This window comes from Hyperolius riggenbachi, chromosome 7 (assembly GCF_040937935.1).
Source record: "Hyperolius riggenbachi isolate aHypRig1 chromosome 7, aHypRig1.pri, whole genome shotgun sequence".
Taxonomy (NCBI): Eukaryota; Metazoa; Chordata; class Amphibia; order Anura; family Hyperoliidae; genus Hyperolius; species Hyperolius riggenbachi.
The window spans coordinates 311,972,421-311,997,575 of NC_090652.1; the positions used below are offsets into that span (position 1 = coordinate 311,972,421).

At 44.5% G+C, this 25,155-nt stretch overlaps 1 protein-coding gene across 1 annotated transcript; it reads left to right on the top strand.

Annotated features, from left to right (window-relative positions):
• Positions 1 to 8,587: 8,587 nt before the first annotated feature.
• On the top strand, positions 8,588 to 24,793 carry LOC137526216 (taste receptor type 2 member 40-like). The gene is made up of 2 exons (XM_068247432.1): positions 8,588 to 9,347; positions 24,522 to 24,793. Exons 1-2 carry the CDS (start codon positions 8,588 to 8,590, stop codon positions 24,791 to 24,793), a joined length of 1,032 nt encoding a protein of 343 aa, XP_068103533.1.
• Positions 24,794 to 25,155: the final 362 nt, after the last annotated feature.

Consider the following 25,155-nt stretch of genomic DNA (forward strand, 5'->3'; position numbering starts at 1 on the left):
CTCTCCACAAGCTTCCCAACGCTGTAATTACAGTAAAGCCAGGACAAGGTCCTCCAGCACCCAAGGCTGAGACCCCAAAGTGCGCCCCCCATCCCTCCCCCCCCTCCATCCCTCCCACCCCAGCCATCATACACTGATTGCTATTAGACTAAGAGGCTCCTCCCCATCCCTCCCACCCCAGCCGTCACACACTGATTGCTATTAGACTAAGAGGCTCCTCCCCATCCCTCCCACCCCAGCCGTCACACACTGATTGCTATTAGACTAAGAGGCCCCTCCATCCCTCCCACCCCGGCCGTCACACACTGATTGCTATTAGACTAAGAGGTGCCCCAGGGCCCCCAACACCTTCATGTCTAGTTATCTGGCTTGCAGTTACTGCCATGTATCCCCTTTTCTTATTTCTCTCTGCTTCATACACAACAGGGGAATGATAGCTGAGTGAGTTGTGCGCCCCCTCCTACACTGCGCCCTGAGGCTGGAGCCTCTCTCGCCTCTGCCTCGGCCCCGCCCTGAATTACAGTGTGTATGTGTCATTGTACTTTCACTCTCTCCCTGTCAAAGCATCTTTGAAGCTCCTGCAGGGGCTCCCTGTTGGCCCACTGTTTGTCTGGACTATTTTCATTGGCTCAGACAGTGGACCAATAGGGAGCCCCGGCAGGAGCTTTAAAGATGCTTTGCCGGGGCTCCGATTCACAGTAATTACAGTGACACGTGCTCTGTAATTACACAACAGGACTTGTGGCAAGAGGCGGCGGGTTTTCAGCGGGGGTATGTACGGTAAATTGCCAGGGGTGACAGGGCAGCTACATGGGAAGCTTTGTTTAACTGTGGTGACCTGATGGGGGGCTCTGGAGGGTTCCTTACTAAAGAAGAACCCCAGATGCAGCGGCGATGGCATGTGTTAGCTGCTTTAGATCTGGTCTCTGCAGGTCTCAGGTAACGCTCATGTCTGTGGAAGGCATCACTTCTCGGAGGAATGTAGAGGGCGATAGGATAGCGTGTAAAGCACTCGCTGGCGATTGTAGTATCACACAAGTGAGTTCTTTTCCGCCTCGGGGGGTGTTAAACTGATTAGGATTAGGCAATGCTCCCCCTCGCTTTGCGCTGGCAAGTTTAGCAATAGGATATGACTCAGAGTGTGGTTTTAAAACTGCAACTATGACAGAATGATGTAATGTTATAAAGGAAAAGAAAAAACACAATATAACTGAAAATAAAAATATGAGACTTTTTTTTTGCTACTGATGGTCTATTCATTATCCGTACTACACACACAATTCATTATCATAAGTTGTTTTTGCTTCAGGTTTGCTTCAACAAATGCAGCAACTGAGAGCGTAGAGTCCACGCTGCGAAGCGCTGTTGACCCTGTGTCCTCCATGCAGGTGGTATTCCCAGGGAATATAGGGCCCTGCCAGCTTAGGACCTTTGCCCCCTGAGGAAACCCAACCCACGTGGTCCATAAGATTGGGGGGCACAAAAACATTCTGATTAATCTTAATGAATGTGAAATACTCATCTCTGATTAATGATCCCATGCAGATATCCTCCAGGCTTTGATTGGAGAAGGCCCAACGACACTCACCACCTCCCTATGCTGACACACTTCCTGTGCTGAGAGTTTATCAGCTTTAGTTGCAGAAGGGCTTAAAGAGAAACCATAACCAAGACTTGAACTTCATCCCAATCAGTAGCTGATACCCCCTTTTCCATGAGAAATCTATTCCTTTTCTCAAACGGATCATCGGGGGGCTCTGTATGGCTGATATTGTGGTGAAACCCCTCCCACAGTGTGATGTCAGGACCATGGTGCTGACATCACACTGTGGGAGCCTTGTTGCATTGTGGGAAATAACAGCTGTTTAAAAGCAAGCAACATCTCCTTCCAGTGACATCACCTGCCAGCATTAAAAATGTCTCCATGTGATAAATGTCAGAATGTAATTCAGACAGAGGAAAGCTTTTACAATGGGAAAACACTGACTAAATTTTTTATACATAATTATTATAAAAAATGAAGCACTTTTTTTTATGACATTATTTTCACTGGAGTTCCTCTCATACATCAGATGATGTACGGGCAAATCAACCAAGAGACGGATCTCTCTCTGATCAAATCTGATCCAAGAGAGACGTGTTGGCTGGCCATACACCACAGGCCGATTCCTGATCAATTTCTTGCTGAAATCCGGATCTGGACCCGCCCTTGTGACGCCGCATACGCCACCTCCACAGCCCGACGCCTTCCACCCTAATGTTCAATGAGCCCCCGCCCGGTGCCCAGGGCAATATTCATTACCAGTCAGAGAAACACTCGGAAACACCGCTCACTCAGAACCGGTCCACGTCCAAATAACGTGGGCCCATGTGTGACATCACAGACACACCCATGTGTACTTCGGCAACCACATGGGGTGTGTGTATGTACAGAGGATGGAGAGGATGTGTATGTACAGAGGATGGCTCCCGGAGCCAGTAGTGGACACGGACAGGTAATGAATAGTGCACTGGGCACCAGGGGGGAGTCACATCTCACATTAGGGGGGACACCATCGGGGGTTTCATCGAGTTCGTCACTCGTCCTGATATTACTCGCTGTTACCACTGTGCACCCGACCGACGGTCTGTCATCTTGCAGCGTGTCCGACCAACATGCTCAGCCCGAAATTGGTTGCATCATTAATTGGGCATGCACTTAGCGGCACAGATTTTCATCCGATAATAATTATCGAATCAGATCGGCCAACAAGTTGTTAGATGTATGGGTACCTTTACTGTAAATGCTGATAAACTCCCACCATAGCGTGCCGGGTGAGGGGCGTTTGCAGCAATTTGTCAGGATTGCTCTTCAATCATGGTGTAGGGCACCTGAGGTGGGGATGAGCCCCTTGACCGTAACCTTGAAAATGTGTATCCCCGATATCATGAACCATGTGGATTGGTATTTCTCAGAGGGCAGAGCCCCATGCCAGCCCAGCAGACTCTTCATTGCTTTGAGGAAGGTGCTTTGCACAGGGGGGAAGGTTTGTTATCTCTGCTCTATATGGTACCTCCCAATCTTATGGACTATGTGGACTGGTATCGCTCAGGGACCAGAGCCCCACACTGATGGGCTACAGATTCCTTGGTGAGTATTGTCATGAATGATACAGAAGTCGAGACGATTAGCGATTCTGTATCGTTCCATAAAGCAGAGCAAAATGACATTTTATCTTTCAGGAAGTATGTTTTTCTTTGTTGACCAGTGAAGGCAGGGTTATTTTAATTAATTGTTCAAAAGAATTCCTTGCTGGCCAGTGACACAGAGGTGTAACACCCTGGCCAGAATCCTGGTGTAATATGTCAAAGGTTGTTCTAGCTGGTCACACTCAGCTGCTAATTGGGCAACAAAAGTTCCTTTCATCACAGGAAAAACTAATGGCCCGTACTCACGGGCTGCAGAAGTGGCCTGTCGCCAGCACACGTGAGCGTGCTAGCGACAGGCCGGCGACAGCTTCCCTCCAGGTCCCTCCGCGTACACACGCGGAAGAGGGACCAGCGGCGAGACGGAAGCTGTCGCCGACGTTCCTCCTCCCCCCGCCGGAAGCTCCATTTACCTCTATGGAGGTTGCTGTCGCTAGTCCGCGTACTCACGCGGACTAGCGACAGTTGCGGCGGAGGTGCGGCGGCGACTGTTGCCATGCGATTGAAACTTTCAATCGCATGGCGACAAGAACGACGGGCGACAGTTCGGGGTGCGCGCGCGTGCAACGGCCCATACTCACGGGCGACCTGTCGCCGCAACACGCGCGCGCCGCGTGTTGAGGCGACAAAAGTCCCTCGTGAGTATGGGCCATAAGGCAAACTTCCCCAGTGGGAGGCCAGCCTAGGTGGCTCCGATTAGGAATAGATTTAAATGCATGTGGTTTATGATTTTGGTCTGTTAAATGAAAACTATGTATAGCACAGCTATGGAATTAATATAGTCTTATTCATTAAAATCTGCCCATTGTGCTGATTTAAAATTCATAACCATAACCTGTCTGGTTATTGGTGTACAACCCTTCTCAGGGAGACAGGAAAGCCTAACGCACTCATGCAATATGTCATATTAATCAGTATTTTCTGACAAGTATGAATCTGCTATCCATCTAAATATGACATGTATAGTTTATGAGTTACAGTGGTTTACATTTTAAGCTCAAAATTCTCCTAGGAGGAGGTGGACGGTCATTGGTGGGTAATTCAGAGGGGGCAGGCATTGCCACACCCCCAAACCAGCTTCATCAAAAGCACATTGCCAGCAGGCGGACTTTAGACCCCCAAATCCCATCTTCACGAGAGCCTGCTGCTGCTGCTAACCAGAGGACCATTTTGGAACTGTAACATCTGCTTGGATTACAAAATATACCTAAAGGCCTATGATTCTGAAACTAAGGACTTGCATTTCTTTTCCCAGAAGGAAATATCCCCACACAGACTGCATTTTGGCTAAGTAAACCTTTCACAATTATTCCCTTTTATTTTAAGCTTTGTGTGTATATGTTAATTAGTGTATGTAAATGTGTGTAATGCATTTTTGTTATTAAAACGTTTAAAAATCGTTTTACGGTTATGACCTGTTCCTCAACATACACAATCGTACTTACTCGAAACCGTTACCTTGTGTTCTACAGTATCTTGTATTTACAACCCATATGCTTGAATAGGGCACAGATAGACAGATCTGGCGCCGATCCCTGCATACAGCTAAGGGTTAACTTACAGTGTTCGCAGTGTGCTAATATATTTACAGTCCTGTGCTGACTCACAGGTGGTGGCAAGCTTTTGAATTGTACGTGTGTGGTGAATCCTTTGGAGTCAGGACGCTCCTCTCGACTAGTCGGGTCATAGATTGCGAAGCCACATATGGGCATCTATGTGCAAAGTGACAGCAAGACCGAGTTTCTGACTCTGAGCGATTGACCCGATCAAGGACCGGCCCGTGCGGTCTATGACAAGTATGAGCCTGAATGGGTGCAGAAGGTTAACCATGCTTAAGACAGGGGGGGTGCACTATGTTTTCTGTTCTTTTCAATAGATAAAGAGAGTGTAAGCTGTCAATTTATATTTTTAAAAGTTTCACCAATTGGGAAAAACTTTTATAGATTAAAGGACAGGGAAGCTAAATGATATATATGTTACGGCCAGAACCCGAAGTCTGGCCACTTCGGGTTCTGGCCGGTCAAAGCTAGAAATGGCCGGCTGAAGCGGCCAGTTTGCGAAATGGAGGCTTTTTGTGGACTTTGGCCGGCCAGAACGCATTCTGGCTAGATGTGGCCGGCCAAGTCCCGAAGTTCTGAGTCCCTGCTGCCTCCTGTCAGCTCGCCTCACCCTTCTTTCACGTCTGCTTGCTGTCTCCATTGCTGTCCGGCTCCCCGCTGTCTCTCTGGCTGTTCGGCTCATTCTCCCCTCCCCTGCTATTTGACTCCCAGGCTTCCGTCTTCCCGGGCTGAGCCCTGCGATGTCTTGATGAGTTCCCCGCCTCCGTCTCCCCTGCTATTCAGCTCCATTGATTCCAACTTCCCAGGCTGTTCCCCAGCTCCCCACTCTCCACCACATGTTTTCCTGACGCTGCATCTCTGCCTCCTGTCTGCTTTCTTCTGTCTGCCTTCCCACTTTGGCTGCGCAGTTCACCTCTCCCTGTCCCCTCATAAGTGGACCTGAACTCTTGCACAGGACAAACGAAAAACAGAGAAATGCACCTGTATGAATTTAGTCTGTCTAATTCCTCTTCATCTGTGACTAATCACCATTGAAATTTGATGTCTCAGCTGGGTCGGCTCAGGAATGTAATTGGTAAACAGGATAATATGTCTGCTTCCATGAAAGCAGGATGTAGACACACTGCAGATTATCCGCTGTAACAAATACATTTTGTAATAAAGGACGTTTTTCTTTAAGGGCTCAGACACACTATAAGCTCTTTTCTGAGCGCTTGCGATTGATTAGCGCATTGTGAGCACTTTTTAAAAATCGTTCCCATTCACTTTCATTAAAATTGCGGTAAAAAAATCGCCACATACACGTAAAAAAGTACGCAATAGTGGCGATTTTTACCGCAATTTAAGTGAAAGTGCATGGGAGATATTTTGAAAAATTGTTCAGAAAGCGCTAATCAAGCGCTCAGAAAAGCGCTTAGAGTGTGTTTGAGTCTTAAGGTTCTTATGCTATTTTGTATCTTTCAGAGCAGAGACGAGGTTCTGAGTGCCTTTTGTGCTGTCGGAAATGACTCGGGACTTGTACATTTTGGACTTTGGCCGACTGACTTTGGCCATTTCTAGAACTGGCGGGCCAATGTCAGAATTTCCCAGCATTTTGGACTTTGGCCGACGTCAAATCGGCCAGTTCTAGAAACGGCCGGCCAATTCTAGAATTGGCCAAATTCTGGTTTTGGCCGTAACATATATAAAGCACTTCTTCCTTACAAGACTTTAAAATGTACTTTCTCAAAAATTAGAAAAAGAAAAATAATTTGACACATTGCCACCCTTACATGCGTTTTTTTGAGTTTTTGTAATAAGCCAAAAACCATTTGAATGAAATGATGCCTGTTTAAAAATATGTTTTCTTGCCTAAATTTAAAAATCGATTTTCATGGTTTTTTTTTACATGTTCCCAATAAAAGCCCTGACATATTGGGGACTGAATTTGGTGATGAATAGCATGCATTGGGACTTTGCAATTAACCTTAAAAGTCTGGGTCATACACTGCAATGCAAAATGCGCCGCAAGGCAAATTGTTTGCAAATTGTTTTACAAATGTCTAATTAGGAGAAATGTACTCATCCCTGAAGACAGACCCACAAAAGAAACAGAATTTGTTTTATAATTGTACAAGATTACAATATCTATATGCTGGAGCTGTTGATTTTGCCTTTAGTTGGTGGGTAAAATGTATTTAAAGTGAACCTGAAACCAATTTAAAATAAAAAAACATACCCATGAAGGGGGAAGGCTCTGGGTTCTATAGAGCCTTCCTGTTTCCCTCCTGGTCCTCTCATTCCAGCGCTGTCTCCCCTGTTAGCAGTCTATCTCTTGTGACGGAGACCGTTGTGCTGAGTGTAGCGACCTTTGCAGCTCGACACCCGGTATCCCTGGAGTGGTAACAGGAGGACCAAGGTATACAAGAGGCAGGAGTGCTCGCTGGAACCGGAGATCAGGTAAGCAGGCAGGAACCATGGCACTCCTCACTGGCTGAGTCTGGTAGTGCAAGGACTCAGAAACCAGTGTAGTAAACAGCAAGGCAGATCCTAGAACAAGCAGAAGTCGGCACCAGAGCAGGTAGTCATAAGGCAGGGTTCGGCAACGGAGCGGGTAGTCAGGCAGGCAGAGGTCATCAACAGAGTGGGTAGTCGTACAAGCCAGGTTCGGTAACAGAGCGGGTAATCAGGCAAGCCGAGGTCAGGATCCAGGAATCAGGCAAACAGGCAGACACTAAGTCACGGCACGGGAACACAACACCAGCTGCAATACTACAGCACTGAGGTGTTGCACTCTCCAGACTTAAATAGGGCATTTTGGCGGGCAACGCGCAACGCACATCGCGCGAATGCACGCATGCACAAACGCACACGCACGCATGCGCACACGCACGTGCACATGCGCAGACGCATTGCCAGAACAAACATGCATAACAAGCCATCCCTGCGCACGCGAGCAACACAACACTTACGCCAATGCCTTCCGGTGCCAACGGGTCCCGCCGGAGAGCACCGACAGGCCGCCCTGGCGGGACCCTCCAGGATGACTGCCAGCTTCCGTACGTACCGACCGCTTCGTCTGTACAGGTAACTGACCGTGACACAGTCTCTAACCGATAGGTCAGAGACAGCTTTCTTCCACAGTAGGAGGGTTCGGAAGTCTTCGGGAGCCTGAGCGCTCGTACATGCGCAGTATAGAGCCGCCCGTCTTCAGAAGCACTTGAGCTCCCGAAGACTTTTGAAGCCTCCCTCAGCGGGAGATTTGAATGGGGGAGACAGCATTGGAACGAGGGAACCACGAGAGTAACGGGAGTCCCCAACCCTGTCCTCAAGGCCCACCAACAGTTTTGTGGAAATCCACAGAGGTAGTTAATGAGCTCTGTTGCAACACTACTTATCTCACCTGTGCATGTTTGTGGTTTTCTGCAAAACATGTACCGTTGGTGGGCCTTGAGGACAGGGTTGGGGAGCTCTGCTCTATAGGAACAGAGCCTTCCTCCTCCTTAGGGAAGTATCTTTTTTTTATTTATATTTTTTTATATTGGCTCCAGGTATGCTTTAAGAACTTTAAACCATCCATTTGCAAACACTGCACCAAGGCCAAAAAGCAGCAATCACTGACATATTGGAAAGCTACAATTTTTTTTTACTGCTCGTCATAAAGTCAAATTTTAACTCTCTATCTCGTTTTATGATTGGTGGATTTATAGCTGGGAAATCCAATATTGTTGGGATTTGCATCTCTCGCTTTCAGCCTTCCAATAACCCTTTCCTACAGTAACCGGGATATTCTCCTGTAGACATTGTTGTGTGCCGTCCACCCACTGATCAGCAGAGATTCAACAACTTACATGGGCACATCGATGGCTCTATTCATCTACCTATTTGTGGTGACTGTTATAGCCTGGCTGCCAGGCGTGGGACTGAACGCCTCAATAGTTGCCGTCTATTTCAGAGAATGGAGAAATAACCGGAATTTAAATGTCTGTGATAAGATCTTCCTCTCCATGGCTCTCCTCAATGTTTTTCTGCAGTGCTTCAACTCAGTAAATAGCTTTTTTAATACTTTTGGAATCTCCTCGCCTCATGCCGGAAACACGCTAGTTGTTACGGCCATTTGTAGTTTCTCACTAATGTATGGCAACTTCTGGCAGAGTGCTTGGCTGTCCATCTACTACTGCTTGAAGCTGGTCAAATATTCCCATCATTTCTTCCTTCAGCTGAAGAAGACCTTGTCCTCTTCTGTTTCTCAGATTCTAGTGGTGTTGCTGGTGGGAATGTTTTTTATAAATCTTCCTTTATTGTGCACAATGCGGGTACAGTTACTTCAGAATTTGACAAACATTCCTTTGCCCTATATTATTGTCCATAACATCCGTCATCTTTACGTTAACATAATGTTTGGCTGCTGTCTCCCGTTCCTGGTGTCCTTTGTCTGCATTGTCCTTAGTGTGACGTCACTCCTGAGACACGTCTGGAGGATCCACCAAACATCATCTCAGTTCAGCTCCTCTCCGCAGATCAAGGGTCACCTCCAGGCAGCCAGAACCATGATTCTACAACTGAGCCTTAACTCCGTCCTCTGTCTAGCAGTGAGTTATCTGATGTCAACACCGGTGAACGGTGAAATAATTTTGAAGATCACACTGTGGACATTTTTGATGTTTTTTACCACCATGCAAGCTATAACTTCCATCCTGGGGAATCCAAAATTACAGCATTGGCTATTTTGTCATGGTGTCCATTCCTGAATCTGGAGATAAGTGACGAATTTTAGTATAAACGGTTTAAAGATTTCTGAGTTTATATTGCTTGTACGTAGATTTTTTTTTTTCTAAAACCACCTCAATATACAAGCATACTAAATCCTTTTCCTTACCAGGGTATTTTTTACAGTTCCCTGATACCTTTGCTTGAGTTCAAATATTTTTGTTAAATTTTTAGTCTATCCAAACATTTTTTTTTTTTTCAGGACCAACAGAGCTTTGTTTTGGTACAAGTTAATCATATTAAATCTAAAATGTTCCTATTTTTTAAGGGAAAATATGGAAAAAAATGTTTTAAAGAGAACCCGAGGTGGGTTTGAAGAATATTATCTGCATCCAGAGGCTGGATCTGCCTATATAGCCCAGCCTCTGTTGCTATCCCAAACCCCCCTAAGGTCTCCCTGCACTCTGCAATCCCTCATAAATCACAGCCACGCTGCTGACAAACAGCTTGTCAGAGCTGGCTGTGTTTATCTCTGTAGTGTCAGTCTGCTGCTCTCCCCGCCTCCTGCAGAACTCCAGTCCCCGCCTGCATCCCTTCCCTCCCTGCTGATTGGAGGGAAGGGACGGGGGCAGGGACCAGAGCTATGCAGGAGGTGGGGGAGCAGCTGAGACTGACACTACAGATGTAAACACAGCCTCACAGCACAGCTGTGATTTATAAGGGATTGCAGAGTGCAGGGGGACCTTAGGGGGGTTTGGGATAGCAACAGAGGCTGGGCTGTATAGGCAGATCCAGCCTCTGTATGCAGATAACATTCTTTAAACACACCTCGGGTTCTCTTTAACTAAAGTTGTTTAGTTTTTTTTAACTAAAATTGTTTAAATACCTTGACCTGCAGCACAAAAAATTATTTTTAAAAAACTGGTTCTACGATACGTTTTCTATGCAGGCAGTTAAAAACATGTTGTTGTTGTTTTATTTAGTTTTTTGTTTTTTTTTGTTTTTGATAGGTAGATTGCAGGGACCATGAAAAGACATACAATTTAGATTTTAGAGATCACAAGTCACAGTTCTGCTTTTTATTCGCTGGATAAACCTGTTTCTCCAGCACGGACATAAAGGTGAAACTCGAAAAAATTATAAAATTGTGCGAAAGGTCACTTTTTTCAGTAATTCAACTTAAAGTGACTCAAACCAAACATTTTATTTAATTCAAAATATTTAGTTGCATCACTCTGACACATACAAAGAAAAATAAACACTCCTTCAAGCCTATGAGCATTTCAGTGCATGCTTTTCACCCTTCTCTTTTCATAACTAGGGTTATACAGGTGGCAGCCATTACCTCTGAGCTTAGTAGGAGGTTTTAGATCATGGGTGAGTTTGTCATCAGCTACCCTCCCTTACAGGGGCGTCGTCTATGTGAAATCTCACACAAGCTGAGATCACTTCCCCTGTGACATCATCAGTAGCAGCCTGTGTTTTTTGTTTTTTTTTATCTCCTCCACCAGTCTGCCGGATTCTGTCCCGGCAATATGAAAGAAAGGGAGGGGTTCCTCCAATAAATGTAAAATATTTTATATATGTCATCATGCAGCTGAAAAAGGCTGCTATTTATTATTATAATTTAGAAAATAGATTTTATTTCTGAAATCTTGTATTTTTTATTTGGGTCCACTTTAAAAGGTGGAACTAATCTATGAAACAGGAACCCTTTGCAGGTGTTTTGGATGAATTAGCTGATTACAGTCTGACACTTTGAGCCGAGAATATTGAACATTTTCACAATATTCTAATGGTCTGAGATTGTGATTTTGAGGTTCTCACAAGCTGTAAGCCATAATCATCAAAATTATAACAAATAAAGGCTTGAGATATCTTGCTTTGCATGTCTATTTCATATATAAGGTTCACCTGTTGAGTTGAATGACTGAAATAAATGGACTTTTGCACGATATTCTAATTTTTTGAGTTTTATCTGTAATGTTGATGATTGTGGCTTACAGCTTAAGAGAACCCCAAATCAAAATCTCAATGTGTCTGACTTTGTAGAATATTGTGATCATGTTCAATATTCGAGGCTCAAAGTGTCAGACTCTAATCAGCTAATTCATCCAACACACCTGCAAAGGGTTCCTATTTCATATATTAGTTTCACCTTTTAAAGAGACACTGAAGCGAAAAAAATATATGCTATAATGAATTGGTTGTGTACTATGAATAATTACTAGAAGATTAGCAGCAAAGAAAATATTCTCATACTTTTATTTTCAGGTATATAGTGTTTTTCTAACATTGCATCATTCTATAATATGTGCAGATTACACAACACTCAGCATTCAAAATGATTCTTTCAGAGCAGTCTGTGAAGTAATGACCTCTCCTCTGCCAGAGGAAAAGTAAATAGTCCAATAACACTTGAGATAATAATAGTCAGATGACAGCCCTCTCCACAACTTAGAAAGTCACAGAGCTTAAAGAGAATCTGAAGCGAGTATAAAACTCGCTTCTTCTCTTATATATAGCAGGGGCATGTGTGCCCCTGCTAATCCGCCGCAATACCGCCGCACAACGGGGGTCCCTTCACCCCCAAACCCACCCCAGTCCAGAGCAGAATCTCTTCCGCATAGAGGCAGGGCTAACCGCCGCAGCCCTGCCTTATGCGCGTCTATCAGACACGTACCTCCGCCTCTCCCCCGCCCCTCTCAGTCTTCCTTCACTGAGAGGGGCGGGGGAGAGGCGGCGATGCGCGTCTGATAGACGCGCTGAGAGGCAGGGCTGCAGCCGTTAGCCCTGCCTCTCGGAGCAGCAAAATCTACGACCAATTTGGTCGTTGGTTTTGCGGGGGTGGGTTTGGGTGGTAAGGGACCCCCGTGGTGCGGCGGTATTGCGGCGGTTTAGCAGGGGCACACATGTCCCTGCTATATATGAGACAAGAAGCGAGATTTTTACTCGCTTCAGTGTCTCTTTAATGGCTTTTTTGCATAGAGATAACAACTGGAGTTTCTTAACTCTTCCTGTGCTGGAAACAATTAGACTGATGTATCTGATCTTAATGTTTTATTTCTTATCTGTACTACACATACAAATCATAATATCATAATTTTTTTTTCACTTCAGTGTCTCTTTAAGTTGAATTAATGAATTTTACACAATATTCAAATTTTTCGAGTGTCACCTGTTCTATGAGAATCCTGGCAAAATTGCATTCAGTAAACTGACCCCTGTATGGTACCATAGATGCATTGAGAGTTTTAGCTCATAGATTTTTGTGAAATGTATGCATTGTGTGAAAAAGAAATAAAAATTGATTTTTTTTTACTCGTGTGTAATGATCTCAGACACAGTAGCCCATATGCAATTCTGTTTTTCTCCCGAGTTTTCTGCAAGGTGATATTTTAAAACTTGTCAATGAAATGCCTTTTAAACCACCAGAAAGCAAGAAAATGCTTAAAATAATATTGATTATTTTAGATTGGGTACTTATCCGTTAGCCGGGCGGATCCGGCAGGTGGCGCTGTTGTTTCTAATTTCAGTCATACTTACTTCACGTAGTAGTGTGTGAATGGAACCGCCGCAGGTGGCGCTAATTACATTTATACGGAACGCAACAATACAGTGTTTATTGTCAACTAATAGATTGTGTTTGAAGTGGCCGGAACTGTCACTTAATGGAATTAAAATGAAGGCGGCGGCAATGTAACAGATGAAGCCGCCGCCTTCGTCTGTTGTTCTTCTCCCCCTTTGCCCTCTCGCTTCTATACAATGCTGGCAGCCTGCGGGGACATGCGTGTCCCCCCAGAGTCGTTGGTCGCGGCAGGGAATCCTGCTTGTTTGCTTGCGACGAACGACTGTCCCCCCCTGCTGGCAGTGTTCTATAGTTGAGAGAGGGCAAAGGGGGAGAAGAACAACAGACAAAGGCGGCGGCTTCATCTGTTACATTGCCGCCGCCTTCATTTTAATTCCATTAGGTGACAGTTCCGGCCACTTCAAACACAATCTATTAGTTGACAACAAACACTGTATTGTTACGTTCCGTAGAAATGTAATTAGCGCCACCTGCGGCGGTTCCATTCACAAACTACTACATGAAGTAAGTATGAATGAAATTAGCAAAAACAGCGCCACCTGCCGGATGCGCCCGGCTAACGGATAAGTACCTTACAATGTATTTTTTAGATTGTAAGCCTCTGGCAGGGTGCTCCCTTCCCTAGTGTTGTGAGGAGTCGGCAGGCCGCCGCCGACAGCCCTTCCGCTGACTCACAGGCGTGCAGGGCGGTAGGCGGAGGACGCGTTTCAGTGCGCACTCCGCCTACGTAAACAGTAGCCACGCATCTCCCTGCGTGTCAGCTGGTCAGCTGACACACCGAGCTCCGATTGGTTAGGCCTTGTATTTGAACCTGGTGAGCGCTCCAATCTGTGCCCGTGATAGCCTATGCTGGGCTTGTTGCTGACATTGCGCTCACACAAAGTGCTTATCTTGCTGAGGACTTGTGCCTGTCTTTTGACCATGCTTCTAGATTGGATTACCTGTTACCGGCTTGTTAAAGGATTCGCATGAACGCTGCCTGCATTGACCCTGGCCTGATTGACCTCACATCTGTCTAGTGATTACTTCAGCCATTTCCTGTCACCTTGTCTTCATCTGGATTGCCTCAGCCTATAGGCCTCAAGTGACTATTCAGTATACTGTATTACATTGCCTTGCTGTGTTTGGTGATTGCTGTCTGCCAGTCTGTATGCTACATCTACCTGCAGGGTATTGTAGATTGTATTAGGCAGGAGCGTTCGCAGGTGTTAGGGCTGGGCTATATGTCAGTCATATGGGCATACAGTCTGACTCACAGCAGGTGACCAGACAAGCCTGACAAGTGTATTCTACATGATCATGTGCTCCTTTCCTATGACTACCTCGTTCTTGTATTCCTGGGCCTACCTAACCAGCCCAAATCACATGATCATGTATCTTGTACCCTCTCCCTTCCCTAGTGTATTCTACATGATCCTGTGCTCCTTTCCTATGACTGCCCTGTACTTCTATTACTGGACCTACTTAACCAGCCCAAATCATATGATCATGTACAATATTTTGTACCGTTTGTCTTGTATAACTTTGTTCTATGTTGTATAACCTTGTTATGTCTGTCATCCTTGTATATATTTATTGTCCAGCGCTGCGTAATATGTTGGCGCTTTATAAATACAATAAATAATAATAATATTGATGGCACCTTTTTAACCTACTTTTTTGTTACTTTTTCAGTTGCAAAGTGTGGAAAAATGAGTCTAAATAGAAGAAGAAATATTATCTCCTAGGAGAAAACTCCATGGGCCAGTGGCTCATATGCGATACATTTTTTTTTCTCCCAAGTTTTCTCCTAGGAGATAATGCTTCAGCTTCATCTTCTATTTAAAATAACTTTCAACAGCACTTTTCAACTGAAAAAAAGTACTGAAAAGTTGATGAAAAAGTACTATGAAAATTGTTTTGAGTATTTTCTTGCTTGCTGGTGGCTTAAAGAGCATTTTATTGACAAGTTTAAAATGATCACCTAGGAGAAAACTCCAGAGAAAAAGTAAATTGCATATGGGCCGGTACGGGGAATTGTAGAAATGTATACAAAAATGATTTGGTTACTTCTTAGTAAACTGATTCCCCTGATTATGTGCGGCTAGATCAGGCATGGGCAAACTCGGCCCTCCAGCTGTTACGGAACTACAAGTCCTACAATGCATTTTCCTTTATGAGTCATGACTGTGGCTGTCAGACTCCTGCAATGCATTGTGGGACTTGTAGTTCCTTAACAGCTGGAGGGCCAAGTTTGCCCATGCCTGGGCTAGATTGTAGTCAGAGAATGTTCCAGAGACCAGGCTAAAAAAATTGCACATTTGGTTTTTCAGCAAACACAAATGAAAATGTTATTATTGTATTTTTGCACTGTATCAAACTTTTGCTTAAACTGAACCTAAAGCAAGGATTCCATATTTGTTTCCTTTTAGGCCTCATTCACATCATGACGCGCAGATGGCCGTGCGTTCAGAACACAACGCGTACGAACGCACGCCATCTGCATTTCCATGCGTTGCGTGGCTGATCCCATTCACTGAAGACAATGGGTCAGCCGTGCGTTGTGGCAAAAAAATGCAGCATGGGTTTGCGCATCGCACTGCTATGCAACATATGTAGTGTGATCATCAGACAGTGCAGTCTATGCATTTCTGATGTTCGTGCGTGTCTGCCTCCTGCACGAAATCAGGATGGCAACATGTGTAGTGTGAACAAGGCCTAAAAGGATACCTTAGTCTTCAGGAAAAATTTAAAATGGGGAGCAGGCATGTGTAGTGGGCTTTCCAGATCCCCCCCCCAACCTCTCTCCTGCATCCCCTCCATTATGATGTACCGACCCTCCGAAGCCACAGCGAGGACTGTGCAGGCACTGCTCGGTGACGCACATCCTTTGATCGCATGCCTACGGCCAGGAGCGCTCTGCGCCGGCGCGCTACATCACTACTGCATAGTGCGACTGCGCAGATTGCTCCCGGACACAAGCATCATAACTGACGGGGGAGAGGAGAACTGGGTGAGCGGTGGGCTTCATGTCTGCTCCCCTCGTTTTTACATTTTCCGGAAGACTAAGGTATCCTTTAACCACTTCAGCCTAGAGTGTCGAAAATCGTATGCATCCGAGCAACGTTCACCTCCCATTCATTCACCAATAACTTTAACGCTACTTATCACAATTAATTGATCTATATCTTATTTTTTCCGCCACTCATTAGGCTTTCTTTGCGTGGTACATTTTGCTAAGAATTATTTTTTTCTAAATCCATTTTAACAGGAAGATTAAGAAACAAATGGAAAAAAAAATCATTATTTCTCAGTTTTTGGCCATTATAGTTTAAAATTACGACATGCTACCGTAATTAAACTCATGTATTTTATTTGCCCATTTGTCCCGCTTATTACACACCATCTAAATTATGTCCCTCCCTATCACAATTTATGGCACCAATGACAAAGTTAGTGGGAGATGGAAGGTCCTCAAAAATGATTTTCAGGTACTTGGAGATAAACTTAAAGCAAGGACCTCCAAGGTGGTGTTTTCTGAAATACTGCCAGTGCCACGTGCTACATCTGAGAGACAGAGGGAGCTTAGGGAGTTAAATAAGTGGCTGAGAAATTGGTGTAGGAAGGAAGGGTTTGGGTTCCTGGAGAACTGGGCAGACTTTGCAGTCGGCTACAGGTTCTACAGCAGGGATGGGCTGCACCTTAATGGGGAGGGTGCAGCTGCATTGGGGGAGAAGATGGCTAAACGGTTGGAGGAGATTTTAAACTAGGATCTGGGGGGAGGCGGGAGGATAAAGTCTCAATATGTAGACAAGATAAGGTAAAAAGACAGTGGGAGCCTAACATTATGGGGGGTGGAGAGGGGGGTGGGGACAGTGTAAAGATTAAGGAGGTTGGTAAAACTTCAAGTAGCCCATTTCGTGTAAACAAAATTGGTAAATGTGTTGGTAAAAATATAAAGTGCATGGTAACCAATGCTCGGAGCCTTGCAAATAAAATAGACGAACTAGAGTTCATTCTGAATGACAAAGGCTATGACATTGTGGGAATAACCGAGACATGGATGGATGAAAGCCATGACTGGATAGCTAATTTAAAAGGATACAATGTGCTTAGGAGGGATAGAACAGGGAAAAAAGGTGGAGGGGTTTGTCTCTTTGTTAAGAATTCTTTTACAGCTGTCCTCAACGATGAGATGGAGGAAGATTGCGAAGATGTGGAGTCCGTTTGGGTAAATATTCATGGTGGAAATAAAAGTTGCCAATTGCTTATTGGGGTATGCTACAGACCACCTCTTATTAATGAAGCTGCAGAACTGCGATTACTACAGCAGATTGAAAAAGCTGCAAGTAAAAACGAGGTCATAATTATGGGCGACTTCAACTTTCCAGACATTGACTGGGGTATTGAGGCTACCCATTCTGGTAAAAGCAGCAGATTTCTGGCAGCACTACAGGACAATTACTTGACTCAAATGGTAACGGAACCAACTAGGGGGAATGCGTTACTGGATCTGATCATTTCTAATAGACCAGATAATGTATCAAATGTGCAGGTTCAAGAACATTTGGGAAATAGTGATCACAACATGATAACGCTTGATCTGGTGACTGATAGGCCACGGGGCAGCGGGACCACTAAAACTATGAATTTTAGAAAAGCAAAGTTCAATCAAATTAGGCAGGCACTAAGTTTGGTGAACTGGGATAATGTACTACAAGGGGACGACACTGAAGGGAAATGACAAGCTTTTAAACGTATTCTCAATCAATATTGTAGTATGTATATCCCATATGGAAACAAAATGTCTAGGAATAAAAAAAGGCCTCTATGGATGAATAGAAAGGTTAGGGATAAAATGAAGAGGAAAAAGAATGCCTATAAGGTCCTAAAACAGGAGGGGACTGAGGCTGCACTAAGCAATTATAAGGAGTGCAATAAAAATTGTAAAAAAGAAATTAGGCTGGCAAAGATCGAAGCTGAAAATCAAATCGCTAGGGATATCAAATCTAACCCAAAAAAGTTTTACAAGTACATCAACTCTAAAAAAAGAAAGGTTGACTGTATAGGAATCCTAAAGGATGAGGGTGGGAACTCAATGGTGGATGACCAAGGTAAGGCAGAGTTATTAAATGCTTTCTTTGCTTCTGTCTTCACAAAGGAAACAGCACTGTTGCAAATTACAGAGGCAGAAGAGTCTCAATCTTCTAACTGTAATATTAAATACTTAAAGGGACTCCGAGCTCTGAAAAAAAAGGTAAGTTGTACTCACCAGGGGCTTTTTCCAGCCCAGTGCTGGTCGGGAGGTCCCACGCCGGCGTCCTGGCTCCTCTCCTTCTCCCCGCTCCGGAATGGCTGGCAGGCCGCAGCCCGGGCGACACTCTCCCGAGTGTCGGGCTGCTTCTTCCGCATATGACGCGGATTACGTCACACGCCGGCCGCCTCGCGTCATCACGGCGGCCGGCGTGAAAGTACTGCGCATGCGCGAACAAAGCGCGCATGCGCAGTACTTTCACGCCGGCCGCCGTGATGACGCGAGGCGGCCGGCGTGTGACGTAATCCGCGTCATATGCGGAAGAAGCAGCCCGAGCCAGCCATTCCGGAGCGGGGAGAAGGAGAGGAGCCAGGACTCCGGCGTGGGACCTCCCGACCAGCACTGGGCTGGAAAAAGCCCCTGGTGAGTACAACTTACCTTTTTTTTCAGAGCTCGGAGTCCCTTTAACGCAGGAAGAAGTAAAGGCAAGACTAAATAAATTAAAAATAGACAAGGCACCTGGCCCGGATGGCATGCATCCTCGGGTCCTAAGAGAATTAAGTTCAGTTATAGCTAAGCCCCTTTATCTTATCTTTTGTGACTCTCTTGCAACTAGCAGAGTCCCAGTGGATTGGCGTACAGCCCACGTTTTCCCATTATTTAAGAAGGGCAAAAAATCTGATCCAGGAAATTATAGACCTGTAAGCTTAACATCAGTTGTATGCAAACTATTTGAGGGGTTAATAAGAGATACTATACATGACTTCATAGTAGAAAATAATCTTATTTCTCAGCATCAACATGGGTTTACTAAAGACAGGTCCTGTTTGACTAACATGCTCAGCTTTTATGAGGTAGTGAATGCTAATATGGATATTGGGAATGCTGTAGATGTGATATACTTGGACTTTGCAAAGGCCTTCGACACTGTTCCCCAGAGAAGTCTGGTGCAAAAGTTGAGGATGCAAGGACTGGGGAAGAGTTTGTGTGCATGGATAGGGAACTGGCTAATGGACAGAAAACAAAGAGTTGTGGTCAATGGATCGTACTCAAAATGGGAGACTGTTAGCAGTGGGGTCCCACAGGGGTCTGTACTGGGTCCAGTGCTCTTCAATTTATTTATTAATGACCTAGTAGATGCAGTAGTGAGCAATGTTGCTATTTTTGCAGATGATACAAAATTGTGCAGAATCATCAACTCTCAGGAAGATAGTGTCATATTGCAACAGGATCTGGATAGGATGGCTATATGGGCACATACATGGCAGATGAAATTCAATGTTGACAAATGTAAAGTCATGCATTTTGGTTGTACCAATGGTCTAGCACCATACAAAATAAATGGGATACAGTTGGGAACATCAAACTTGGAGAAGGACTTAGGAGTACTCATCGACAACAAGTTAAATAATCGTACTCAATGCCAAGCCGCTGCAGCTAAAGCGAACAAAATTTTGGGATGCATTAAAAGGGAAATAAAAACTCGAGATGCTAGCATAATATTGCCCCTGTTTAACTCTCTAGTAAGGCCACATCTGGAATATGGAATTCAGTTCTGGGCACCACATTACAAAAAAGATATTGCAGTTTTAGAGCAGGTGCAGAGACGAGCTACAAAATTGATACGTGGGATGGAAGGTCTCGCTTACCAAGAAAGGTTAGATAAACTGGGTTTATTTAGTCTAGAGAAAAGACGCCTTAGAGGAGATCTAATTAACATGTATAAATACATTAGAGGGCAATATAATAGCTTGGCGGATGAGCTTTTTGTCCCTAGGCCTTCTCAAAGGACTAGAGGACATGAGCTGCGCATGGAGGAAAAACGTTTTAGCCATTTATTTAGGAAAGGGTTCTTTACAGTAAGAGTGGTTAAGATGTGGAATGCATTGCCACAGGAAGTCGTTATGGCAAACTCTATACCTGCATTTAAAGGGGGCTTAGATGCTTTCCTTGCGTTGAAAGACATCCATGGCTACAATTACTAGGTTATGCCTAATGATGTTGATCCAGGGATTTTATCTGATTGCCATCTGGAGTCAGGAAGGAATTTTTCCCATTTGGGGCTAATTGGACCATGCCTGGTGGGGGTTTTTTCGCCTTCCTCTGGATCAACAGGGGTATGTGGGGGACGGGCTGGAGTTGTACTTTGTACTGGTTGAACTCGATGGACGTATGTCTTTTTTCAACCAAAATAACTATGTAACTATGTAACTATGTAACTATGATATTTTATTTAGAAATAAAGGTGCATTTTTTCAATTAGCGTCCATCACTATTTACAAGCTTATAATTTTAAAAAATGTAATAAGATACTCTATTGACATGCATATTTGAAAAGTTCAGACCCTTAGGTAACTATTTATGTAGTTTTTTTTTATTGTAAATTTTTGTATTTATTTTTTTATGAAAAAATGTATTTGGGTAATTTTTAGTTTGGGAGGTAAACAGCTAATTTTAGATGTAATATAATGTAATTATTTATTTAAAAAATGTATGTGGGTGCAGTTTACTATTTGGCCACAAGATGGCCACAGTCAAAGTCCTGGAGCGTAAGATCACTCTACTAGGAAATATAAGGAGGCTGAGGCTGTAATTTTGTTTTGTTTTTTGGCAGAAATACTGCGCTCTCTGATTAGAAAGCGTCGTTTTTTCTGCCGGGAACTTAGATCGGTGAATGGGAATTATATTCCCATTCACTGATCGGGGGGGGGGAGGTAACGGCAGGCAGCGGGAGCGCGCGCGCCTCACTCAGTGGCAGCTGCACAGTGGATATATCCATCCAGATAGACTTAAGTGGTTAAACAATACTAATTGCCTGGCTGTCTTGCTAATCTATTTGGCTGCAGTAGTGCCTGCCTAAATTACGCATCTGAAACAAGTATGCAGCTGAGCTTATCTAATGATCACTGGTTCCAACGGTGATCAATAGTTCCTGATCTCTACTGCCAGCCATTAACCATCTTAAAGAGACTCTGAAGTGAGAATAAATCTCGCTTCAGAGCTCATACTTAGCAGGGGCATGTGTGCCCCTGCTAAACAGCCGCTATCCCGCGGCTAAACGGGGGTCCCTTCACCCCCAAACCCACCCCCGCAAGACTTGGTCGTAGTCTTGGTCGTGAATCTTCCCTTCCTGGAGGCAGGGCTAACGGCTGCAGCCCTGCCTCCAGTCGCGTCTATCAGACGCGCATCGCCGCCTCTCCCCCGCCCCTCTCAGTGAAGGAAGACTGAGAGGGGCGGGGGAGAGGCGGAGATACGCGTCTGACAGACGCGCGTGGGGCAGGGCTGAGGCGGTTAGCCCTGCCCCAATACGGAAGCGCTCCCCCGCTTTACGGAGGGGATTTGGGGGTGAAGGGACCCCCGTTAAGCCGCGGGATAACGGCGGTTTAGCAGGGGCACACATGCCCCTGCTATCTATGAGGTCTGAAGCGAGATTTATTCTCGCTTCAGACTCTCTTTAAAGCAGTAGGATCTATGTCAGGGAAAAAACACATACTGTATATAAGTAGATAAATACTTGATCTACTTACATAACCCATGTATTGTAGTGTCCACATTTTGATTTCAGTGAATGTTATATAGTAAATGAAGAGAATTCTGTTCCTGGTGGGGGGCCATGTCTTTTGCCCACAGTTTAGGCTAATTCCTGATGTCATTTCTGCCCTTTACTTTCTTTTCTTTTCTCCTGCAATCGCTGAGTCACGTCAGCCTTGCTTGTAAACACAAGTGAGCAGGGGACCATGTTTCAGCTAGGCAGCTAGGCAGGGAAATAAAGGGAAGAGGAGGAATATATTACAGATAAAAAGACCCCCCAGCATGCAACTGTTTGGCACTGACTATTAAAGGGCCTGTGCTCCTTAAAGAGAAACTCCGACCAAGAATTGAACTTTATCCCAATCAGTAGCTGATACCCACTTTTACATGAAAAATATAATGATTTTCACAAACAGACCATCAGGGGGCGCTGTATGACTGATTTTGTGCTGAAACCCCTCCCACAAGAGGCTCTGGTACCGTACGGTACTCTGGGCAAACTGCCACAATGTAACAATGACACACACAGGAAATGGCTGTTTATAGCTGTCTGTTAAAGCCAGAACAGCTACATAACCTGCCCACAGTAACAATGTCATCATGTAATACATGTCAGAATGTGAATCTGGGAGAGGAAAGATTTTACAATGTGCAAACTCTGACTAAATCATGTATACATAATTATTGTAAAAATTAAGCACCTTTTTAGATTAAATTATTTTCACTGGAGTTCCTCTTTAAGTATGTGATAACTCCAAAGCATAACAGCAGTAACATTTTTTTAAGTTTTGAATGCAGGATTAGCATCTTTATCACTTAATACACTCAGGCCAGCTGCTGTTGAAATTTGATTTTTATGGTGACAATACCGCTTTAAAGAACCACTGTCGCGAAAATCATAAAATCTAAAATGTAAATAATCATTTACATACAAGAAGTACATTTCTTCCAGAGTAAAATGAGCAATAAATTACTTTTCACTTACATTGCTGTCACTTGCAGTAAGCAGTAGAAATCTGACAGAACCGACATATTTTAGACTAGCCTATCTCCTCATGGGGGTTTCTCAGGTTTTTTTTCATTTTCAAAAGCACTTAGTGAATAGCAGTTGCTGCGTCCAACTGCCAGAAAAGTGTACAGCAAGCAGGGAGGCTGGCCAGCATCTTGTTATAAATCTTGTTCAGGGAATTTCTTTATAAAGAGTAGGGCCCCTTTCAGACCTAAAACCGATTAACGCGGAAAAATCACTGGACACTGCAGCGTTTTGGGAGCGATCGTGATTAGCGGTGCTATGCATGCTAATCACAAATTGCCGGCAAAACGCTGCATGTCATGCTAACCGCAAATGCTGCAGTGAGAACACTGCCATAGGCTTACATGGGCTAGCGGTTTTGCGCTGAGCAGGAATTGCGTGATTCGCGCTCAAGTGTGAACGAGCCCTAAAGGCCATGCTGAGAATCCCCTATGGAGAGTTGGACTAGCCCAAAACCTGTCAGTTCTGTCAGATTTCTACTGCCTACTGTAAGTGACAGCAACATAGGAGAAAAGTCATTTATGGCTCATTTTACTGAGGAAGAGACATGCTTCTTATTTGTATATGATTACATGTATTTTACATTTGAAGATTTTCGCGACAGTGGTCCTTTAAGGTGCCCATTAATGATACAATCTCGATTGTACAATCCAGCATCTAAAAGCATCCCCCTCCTGGCTCGATCGATTGGCGGTGGGAATCAGAAACGATCGATCATGCCCATTAACAATGTCGAATTTACGCTAAGCAGTCTGATCAGATTGCTGTAATCAATTCCCCCCCCCCCCCCAAAAAAAAAAAAAAAACAGATCGATCCCATTAAATTGGTTAGCAGGAAATCATCTATTAAAGAGCCTGACTGACCATTTCCGATTGATTACCGCAGCGATCGGAAACAATCAATTGGCCACGGGATTGTTCCGTTAATGGCCACCTTTAATGAAGCAACAGTGACCCCTATTTGATAAACTATTCTCCTAAATTTTCTCCTAGGAGATTTTTTTCACACCTTAGGCCCCTCCCCCACCTGTGCGTTGCTGAGGGACTGTGCAGAAAACCCCTCCCCCGTTTTGTTAATGGACCTCACAGGCTCTTTTCAAACATTCAGGGTAGGAGCACACATAAGATAACATGAAAGGCTGCGTTTTATGTCATGTTTCATTTTATGTTGTGTGCGTTTTTAGTGCAATTTGAATGCGTTTTTGGTGCGTTTGCGTTAGTTTTTTTTTACTGCAGATGCGTTTTTTTTTTTAGCATTTTGCGTGCGTCAATGCGTTTGCGGTTCGCATATACCTATCGCATGTATGCGTTTTTCATGCGTTTTTATTTTGCGTTTTATGCAAACCACTAGGAAGACAACAGGAAGCGGAAATACATCAGAATTTATTTTTTTTACGAAAAACGCATAGAAAAATACATGAAAAATGCACTCCATTGTGTTTCTATTGACTTTCATTATGTGCGTTTTTGATGCGTGGATTATGCAACAAAACCAGCGTTTCTGAAAACGTACGCATTGAAAACGAATATGCAATTTTTGATATGTGTTTTTTCCTGCAGTCCATAGACTTCCATTAGCTGCAAAAACGCAGCGTTTTCCGCACTGCTAGCGTTTCTGTTAAGTGTTCATCCAGCCTCAGTTTTGTCACCGAATAACTACAGATGGGTTCCTCATCATCGTCTGTATGCCCTTTTTTCCAGCAGCCATGCCCCTGTATGACCACCAGGTGGCGCTCAGTGCCCAGCCAGGCTCATCGGTCTTATCCCCTTTTCTCGTGACTGATATTCTCTTCGGTGTGATCTCTTTCCAAGAAGAGGCTCGTTATTTCACAGGAATTCATCTCCACTTTGTACCGTTCTCTCGTCAGCTGACGCACAACGCCAACAACAACAACAACCGCCACTCATTTAAATTGCTGCAACACCGAGGCTCAGGCGGCTTCGCGGGGGGCGTCGGCCGGCACTTCAAGTAAACCTTTTCACACAGACGAAAGAGATCTGCATTATCAACACTTAGCCTAGATTTACACTAACTTCCACCGGCGTCAGCAACTGACGCAATATTGACGTTATCGCGCGTTTCACTGAGATATTCGTGTTTACGTGGTCATTTCCCATGGGGCGATTACTAAGGGATAGGGATGCTTATTCGCATTGCGCAGAATTTACATTTACATATTTCCGATCGGATTTTAGAAATCAGAATTCGGAAATCGGGTAACGGAAATTGGAATTAAGATTTACCGCAACTCGGTCATTTTAACCCAATGACAGGACTCACAATTGGACCAATCAGAGAAAGCAGAATTTTTCTACAAAGATCGGATCACCGCAG

What these genes read in the sequence shown, in the direction of transcription:
- LOC137526216 (XM_068247432.1), top strand. Translation starts at nt 8,588, where the DNA reads ATGGCTCTATTCATCTACCTATTTGTGGTGACTGTTATAGCCTGGCTG. An exon ending in GATGTCAACACCGGTGAACG is followed by an intron (nt 9,348 to 24,521) that starts GTGAAATAATTT and finishes CCTTTTTTCCAG; the next exon opens with CAGCCATGCCCCTGTATGAC.